This window comes from Rhinopithecus bieti, unplaced genomic scaffold, assembly GCF_001698545.2.
Source record: "Rhinopithecus bieti isolate Rb0 unplaced genomic scaffold, ASM169854v2 scaffold_6946, whole genome shotgun sequence".
NCBI classification, from domain to species: Eukaryota; Metazoa; Chordata; class Mammalia; order Primates; family Cercopithecidae; genus Rhinopithecus; species Rhinopithecus bieti.
Genome location: NW_016805697.1, coordinates 660,722 through 669,315, shown reverse-complemented (window position 1 = coordinate 669,315; position 8,594 = coordinate 660,722). Strand labels below are relative to the sequence as shown.

The following is an 8,594-nucleotide window of genomic DNA, read 5'->3' as shown; positions in this document are numbered from 1 at the left end:
AAAAAAGAAAAGCCTGGTGTGGTGGCATGCGCTTATAGTCCTAGCTGACGCTGAGGTGGGAGGACAGTTTGAGCCTAGGAGTTTAAGACTGCAGTAAACTTTTTTTTTTTTTTAGATGGAATTTCACTGTTGTTGCCCAGGTGCAATGGTGCGATCTCAGCCGGCTTACTGCAACCTCCATCTCCTGGGTTCAAGCAGTTCTCCTGCCTCAGCCTCCCAAGTAGCTGGGATTATAGGCGCGTGCCACCATGCCCGGTTAATTGTGTATTTTTTTTTTTTTTTACTAGAGATGGGATTTCACCATGTTGCTCAGGCTGGTCTTGAACTCCTGACCTCAGGTGATCCACCCACCTTGGCCTCCCAAACTGCTGGGATTACAGGTGTGAGCCACTTCGCTCGGCTGGCTGCAGTAAACTATGGTAGTGTCACTGGACTCCGGTCTTGGCGACAGAGCGAGATCCTGTGTCCAAAAAAATATATATATATAAAATGTGATTGATGCAATAATTACAACTTCACAACTTGGGCTGAGTTTTAGGGGCAAATGAGCTAATTAAACGTAACAGCTTCTCTACCCCACCCCCTTGTGAGAAGAAAAAGGAAGCTAAAATTCAGTGTAAGAGAACTGGGGCCTTCTACAAACTGACTGTTTAGAACTGACTGTTTAGAACTGACTGTTTAGAACTGACTGTTTAGACAATGCTCTACATTTGACCCTTCGCAACACTCGAAAGAATAAACTGATAGCCCTAAAGCAAGGCTCAAACAGCTAAGTTCTTATCAAAAAGTGGTCCTGACTTCATGTCCTTAGCTAGCCACATCCGTCCCAAGGAAAAAAGTGAACATCTATCTTGGAATCAGGTGTGGGAACTTAAGGGGAACGGCTGATACTATTTTGCTTTTCCTTTTCACCAAACATTTAGAGTGTTTCATTTGCCTCTAAAGGAATTATCAAGAGCCTAAACTTCACATTCTGGATACATTCAGAAATGTCTAACGCTGAGAATTACAGTCATATCAGAAGAACAAAAGGCTGGGCCACATTTGAGTCATGTGAAAGATGCTAGCTGCCTGTTCTCTCAGACTGCAGACAATTGTCCACTATTTCAATGTGGCAAGACTATTTTAAAGGCTTGGGAAAGAACAGAAAATAATGAGTTCAAACTTCATCCAAGTGGGTAAGGTTAAAATGTTGGGAATTTTTTGTTGGTAAAAAGGTCAGTGAAATATAAAAACGGGTAGAGAAATACCAGACTTCCTTAATCCAATGAAAATATGCTGAAACAATCACCATGTAAGTCAACTGATACTAAAGTTCACAGTTTCATTTTCTAAATTGTGGTCAAGGCCATAAGTTTCAGCTTCTAAGATTACCTGTCATTAATCATAAATCACAATAAAATAGGATCTTCTAGAGAAACAATAGGTAATTAAAAAATATATACATATATATATACACACATAAGGGATTTTCTGAAAATTTCACAACGTGTGTTATGTTTATAGTTAGAATCATTTTTTAAATGAAATATTTGGGGAAAATGGTTTTAATGTATTGAAAGGAAAGAGAGAAAAAATTTTTTGTTTTTTTTTTCGAGATGGAGTCTTGCTCTGTCGCCCAGGCTGGAGTGCAGTGGCACGATCTCAGCTCACTGCAACCTCCACCTCCTGATTCAAGCAATTCTCCGATTCTCCTGCCTCAGCCTCCCAAGCAGCTGGGATTACAGGCACGTGCCACCATGCCCAGCTACTTTTTGTATTTTTAGTAGAGACAGGGTTTCACCGTGTGGGCCAGGCTGCTCCCTTTGTCATCAAATTTCATATTTCTTGACATAAGAAAGCAGGAAAGTTGGCCGGGCGTGGTGGCTCATGTCTGTAATCCCAGCATTCTGGGAGGCCGAGGTGGGTGGATCGCCTGAGGTCAGGAGTTCGAGACCAGCCTGGCCAACATAGTGAAACCTCATCTCTACTAAAAATACAAAAAATAGCCAGGCATGGTGGCGGGCACCTGTAATCCCAGCTACTTGGGAGGCTGAGGCAGGAAAATTGCTTGAACCCGAGAGGCAGAGGTTGTAGTAAGCAGAGATTGTGCCACTGCATTCCAGCCTGGGTGACAGAGCGAGACTCCATCTCAAAAAAGAAAAAAAAGAAAGCAGTAAAGTTTAGGCTGGGTGTGGTGGCTCAGGCCTGTAATCCCAGCACTTTGGGAGAACCAGGCAGGCAAATCACCAGAGGTCAGGAGTTCAAGACCAGCCTGACCAACACGGTGAAACACTGTCTCTATGAAAATACAAAATTAGCCAGGCATGATGGCGGGTGCCTGTAATCCCAGCTACTTGGGAGGCTGAGGAGGGAGAATTGCTTGAATCCAGGAGGCAGAGGTTGCAGTGAGCCAAGATCATGCCTTTGTATTCCAGCCTGGGTGACAGAGTGAGAAAGAAAGCAGGAAAGTTATTTTTGAATAATTTTCTTTTTTTAAGAGACAGGGTCTCACTCTGTTGTTCAGGCTGGAGTGCAGTGGCATGATCATAGCTCACTGCAGCCTCAAATTTCTGGGCTCAAGTGATTCTCCCACCTCAGCCTCCCAAGTATGTGGGACTACAGGCACACACCACCATGCCCAGCTAATTAATTTTCTTTTATACAGTATTCCGGGGAAAAGGAAATAATGTTTCTCTTCAAATATGACCTTCTAGTCCAAATATGCTTCACTCATTGAGATAATCAAAGCCACTGTGTTTATAAAGTCTCAAGTTCTTTTCCAGCTTAAAAGGGAAGGAAAACTTCAAATTTTTCTGTATAGGAACCTCAGGAAGAAGAGGCAAGTGATGACAATATTCTCTTGAGGCAAAAAGACTGTAACATAATCTGTCCAAAGAACAGTGTATTTGATAAGAAGGAAAGGTTATAAAAATGAGAACGAGCAAAACAGTGAGTCATAATTTGTTCTGAGCTTCTCACAATGGACTAGATAAGGGTCTCTGAAAATATTTAAGTGATCTGAGACATTTAGATACTATGTTATGAGTATCTAGTTTTTTAAGTAATGGAAATGACACATTTTCTTACTACTATATTTTCTTAAAAAGAACAATATATTGAAAGTTAATTCATGTCAAAATATATAGAAATATGTTCATTTTACCATGACTGGGTGAGAAAACATCATCCACAGAATTTAGACACAATACTGGAATTCCTACTGACGTCAGTCTACGACTCGGACTGGCATCAGTATAATAATCATCAATTGTTCGGTATCCAAACATGACTGAAGTGAATCGCTTATCAAACTCTCTGATGGATTTAGCCTGAAACACAAAAACAAATTATATCTAGTCTTGCCCCAAAAGGAGAAATAAAAGTATTACATAAAGTTTCTCTCCTACCTTCATGACATGATCCATATCAACTTGTTTTACAAACATATGTCGGTGCCTGGAACAAAAGAATTTCAGAAGTAAAAATCAAGGTCATTCCAACTCCATCATACTAAAAGACTTAAAACAAACTACTAAACAGCCTAGCACAGGGCACAAAGTTGGCCCTCAATAAATATTTGCTTAATCAGGTATGGCAAGATTAGTATAATAATGTTTGTGCTGAAGATATTTTCTTCAAGTACATTTTTTTTTTTTTCTTTTTTGAGACAGGGTCTTTCTTTGTCACCCAGGCTGGAGTGTAGTGGCATGATCACGGTTCACTGCACCTTCCATCTGCTGGGCTTTAGTGATTCTCCCACTGCAGCCCCAAAGTGCCTGGGACTATAGGTATGTGCCACCACGCCCCACCAATTTTGTGTTTTGGTTTTTTTTTTTTGTATTTTTTGTAGAGATGGGGTTTCGCCATGTTACCCAGGCTGGTCTCGAACTCCTGGACTCAAGGGATCCACCCTCCTCGGCCTCCCAAAGTGCTGGGATTATAGGCATGAGCCACCTTGCCTGGTCTGGTAAAATCTAATCCAGTGTTGGATGTCAACTTCCAGGATAACTATGGTTTTCAGTAAGTCATGTGCAAATCAACAGTACTTTTCAAGTTTATATTTATTAATTAACTTAAAAGTATGTGGTAACAGCTCATGAAAAAAAAAAAAAGATTATGTACATTGCATGCCTGTATCAAAATATCTCATGTACCCCATAAATATATACACCTATTACGTACTCACAGAAATTAAAAATTTTAAAAAATTAAATAAAGAAATAAGCAAACAGAAACATCTCCGCTGGGCGGGGGGCTCAGGTCTGCAGTCCTAGCACTTTGGGAGGCTGCAGTGGATGGATTGCCTGAGTTCAGGAGTTCGAGACCACCCTGGGCAACATGGCAAAACCCCGTCTCTACAAAACATAATATAATTAGCCAGATATGGTGGTATGGGCCTGTAGTCCCAGCTACTTGAGAGGCTGAGATGGGAGGCTCACTTGAGCCTAGGAGGTTCAGGCTGCAGTGAGCCATGATCACATCACCGCACTCCAGCGTGGGCGATAGAGAGAGACCCTGTCTTAAAAAAAAAAAAAAGAAAGAAAGAAAGAAAAAAGAAAATACACAAACAATTCCAGAGAAAACTAATGCAAAGACAGTATTTTGGTAGTATAAGAACTGTGAGGGCTGAGATTATCTAAGTGAACTGCATTCTCCTGTCTCTAAAACATACTATGCTCATAAGCACACCCTTAAGGAGCCGTATCATTCAGCAATGAAAGTACTTAATACATTACTTATTATCCAGGAAAGACTTAGGTATTATTAAGATTAGCAACAAGTAGAAATCCAGGGAAACAGCCCATCACACACTTAACACATTCCATACTAACATTTTTAGTCTTTTAGAATAATTTAGAGGCCGGGCGTGGTGGCTCAAGCCTGTAATCCCAGCACTTTCAGATGGGCGGTCACACGGTCAGGAGATCAGACCATCCTGGTACACGGTGAACCCCGTCTCTACTCAAAACTACAAAAACTAGGCTGGGCACAGGCGGCGCCTGTGTCCAGCTACCCGGAGGGCTGAGACAGGAGAATGCGTGAACCCGGGAGGCGGACTTGCAGTGAGCTGAGTCCAGGCCACGCATAGCCTGGGTTGACAGAGCGAGACTCGTCTCAAAAAAAAAAAAAAAAAAAAAATATAAATAATTAGAATGGTGTTAGAATAGTAAACCTTCAATAGTGTTGCCTTCAACTAAAATGGCGTATATATTTAGGGGTTGTACAAGAAACCACTGGGGTTCAGAAAGAAAAATTACAATTTTAGCTATTTTTTAACTTATGCTTAAATTTTTTATATTACATTTTTATTTAGCATTTACAACAAAGATATATTTTGGTACAGTAGTAAATTTATTCATGTGTGTGATACTATATTTTGGTGTATTATTTGCTTTAAATTTTTATTGTTGGGGCATGTAATCAAAATTTTATTTGGGACAACAGGATTTTTTTTTTTTTTTTTTTTTTGAGGGACAGAGTCTTGTCTGTTCACCAGGTTGGAGTGCAGTGGCTATGATTTGGCTCACTGCAACCTCCGCCTCTGGGTCAAGCGATTTCCTGCTAGCTCCTGAACAGCTGATACAGGCGGCACCACCATCCCAAGCTAATTTTATTTGTATTTTTAGTAGAGATGGGTTTCGGAAGATGGTCGTGGGCCCAGATGGGTCTTGATTCCTGACCTTTGTGATCCCTCCCTCGGCGCCTCCCAAAGTGCTGGGATTACAGGTGTGAGCCACCAGGCCCAGCCCTGGAGACAACAGATTTTTTTTTTGAGATGGAGTTTCACTCTTGTTGCCCAGGCTGGAGTGGAATGGTGCGATCTTGGCTCACTGCAACCTCCACCTCCCAGGTTCAAGCGATTCTCCTGCCTCAGACTTCCTAGTAGCTGGAATTACAGGCATGTGCCACCACGCCCAGCTAATTTTGTATTTTTAGTAGAGACGGGATTTCTCCACGCTGGTCAGGCTGGTCTCGAACTCCCGACCTCAGGTGATCTGCCCGCCTCGGCCTCCCAAAGTGCTGGGATTACAGGCATGAGCCACCGTGCCTAGCGAGATAACAGATTTTAAAGATGACTCACTTATTAACTGAAGACTGAAGGCAGGTTGTCAAATAGTAATTAAAAAGCAGCCAGTTCAGTGGTTTCTCCAATGACTCTGAGCAAGCGAAGGTGTTCCAACCAACGGAAAAAGTTGCAGCTGCCATCAAAGGAGTTTTAGACCCAATTTTGCCCAGGTAATTTAGAAGCAGCATTCTAAAATGGGGAGAAACAGGAAACTCAGTGATTAATTTGTTTTATCACACAGGACATCCATTTCTAACTACAGACTTTATGTTAACTATGGACAAGAAAAATATAAACTAGTGTTTAAGTCCTCTATCATGGAAAAGCATGCAAACATCTTCATTCTTTCCTTATGTTCATATATTTATTTGTCTTGCAGTCAACTATGTGGTCAATGGGACAAATCATAGTTATTCCTTATATATGGATCCTATGAAGTCAAACATAAGAGAAATCCACCCTAAGAGAGGTTTTCAAATGTGACTGCATGCTGGAATCACCCAGAGTATTTTGTGTGTGTGTGTGTGCTTTTCTAAGACAGAGTCTCGCTCTGTCACCCAGCCTGGAGTGCAGTGGTGTGATCTCGGCCCTCTGCAACCTCCACCTCCTGGGTTCAAGCGATTCTCCTGCCTCAGCCTCCCGAGTAGCTGGGATTACAGGCGTGCATCACCACGCCTTGGTAATTTTTTGTATTTTTAGTAGAGACAGGGTCTCATCGTGTTGACCAGGCTGCTTTTGAACTCCTGACCTCAAGTGATCTGCACACCTCAGCCTCCCAAAGTGCTAAGATTACAGCCTTTGCACCTGGCCTTGTTTTTCTTTCTTTCTTTCTCTCTCTCTCTCTCTTTTTTTTTTTTTGAGATAGGCTCTGTAGCCCAGGCTGGAGTGCAGTGACACAATCACACCTTAGGGCAGCCTTGATCTCCTAGGCTAAGTGATCCTCTCACCTTACCCTCCCCAGTATCTGGGACTATATGAGTCTGCCATCATGCCCAGCTAATGAAAGAAAAAAAAACGTTTTTTTTTTTTTTTTTTTTTAAATAGAGATGAGGTCTCACTATCTTGCTCAGGCTGGTCTCTAGCTCCTGGGGAGTTTGTAAATGACTACTGATGTCTGGGTCTCACCCTGAGAGATTGTGAGCTAACTGGTCTGGATCGCTACCCTAGCTGCCAAGGATCCTTGCACCTTGTGGCAAGTTTCTAAATCGCTCTCTAGTCTAGACTTTCTGAGCTGTGGCAGAACAGTTGACCCCTAAAGTAACTTGTTTTCTCTTTCTATTCCTGTTATTTGTCCTTATTTCCTAACACATATTTTCTTCTTTTCTTTTTGTTCTATTAATTTTCTTGATTCTATGCTAATTCTGTTTTGGTAAGAGAGACCATAATCATGTCTAATCTACATACACAATGTTGAAAATCTAAAGTTTAACGCTGCCAAGTAACAGGATGATATCCTAATTGTTTCTCATTATATTTTTTTGTACTTGATTTCTTCAATTGTCCAGGTTTTGAAATAGGAGAAATGGGTTACAATTCTCCCTCATTCTTTTTTCCAGTCCAAATGACTTGCAGGGGTGAATGTGATGAAGTTTTAGATGGAAAGTGGACATTTAGCTTTTGAAAATGATCCTTCACAACAACTGAACTAAATGTACACAGTATTGTGGTTCACCAAACCATATATAGGACAATGCTTACTCTTCTGCAAAGGGTTCATTCTAGAGTCCTAGTTTTGGTGGCCCTACTCTTTGATGGGAGGTCAGATATTGTTGGGAGGCTGGTAAAATGTACAAGTTGGAAGGGCTTGAAGGGAAACTTAGGACTAGGAAGATTCAGAAGTAGATATGACCAAGCAGGTGAGATACATCTTGGTTATTACTCAGAAACAAAATGATGCCAAGATGTTGTCCCCAAAAAGACCGTTTTACTTCTATACGGAAAGGACCCTATTTCTCACCAAAAGAAAAAAACAAGCTAAAAAGAGAGAGAGAGAGAGAAATAACCCCTGGATTAAGAGACTTAAAAGGCATACCAATCTCAATGTATAGACTTTTTCTGGCTCCTAACTAAACTAAAACCAAACAAGCCAACAGACTATTTGGGATATGTGAACACTTACTGAATACTGGATGATAGTTTGAAATTAGTGTTAATTTTGTTCAGGTGTAATAATAGTAATATGGTTTTTTTGTTGTTGTTGCTTGTTTTAAGATAAACTCCAGCTGGGCGCAGTGGCTTATGCCTATAATCCCAGCACTTTGGGAGGCTGAGGCAGGCAGATCACGAGGTCAGGAGTTTGAGACCAGCCTGGACAACATAGTGAAACCCCCTCTCTACTAAAAATACAAATATTAGCTGGGCATGGTGGTGGGCGCCTGTAATCCCAGCAACTCGTGAGGCTGAAGCAGGAGAATTACTTGAATCCAGGAGGCAGAGGTTGCAGTGAGCTAAGATCGCACCACTGCACTCCAGCCCGGGTGACAGTGGGAGACTCCGTCTCAACAACAACAACAAAGGTAAACTCCACTTTTTTTTTTTTTTTTTT

General features: G+C 41.4%; 1 protein-coding gene across 1 annotated transcript in view; it reads right to left on the bottom strand.

The window, feature by feature from the left end:
- The window catches only part of ABHD3 (abhydrolase domain containing 3, phospholipase), a 46,007-nt gene that overhangs the window by 3,481 nt on the left and 33,932 nt on the right, over nt 1-8,594 (bottom strand). Inside the window, exons 7-9 of the mRNA XM_017873516.1 lie at nt 6,065-6,238; nt 3,390-3,438; nt 3,146-3,311 (exon numbers count right to left, since the gene is read on the bottom strand). Of these exons, the coding sequence (XP_017729005.1) occupies nt 3,146-3,311; nt 3,390-3,438; nt 6,065-6,238 (389 nt within the window). The remainder of the gene's footprint in view (nt 1-3,145; nt 3,312-3,389; nt 3,439-6,064; nt 6,239-8,594) is intronic.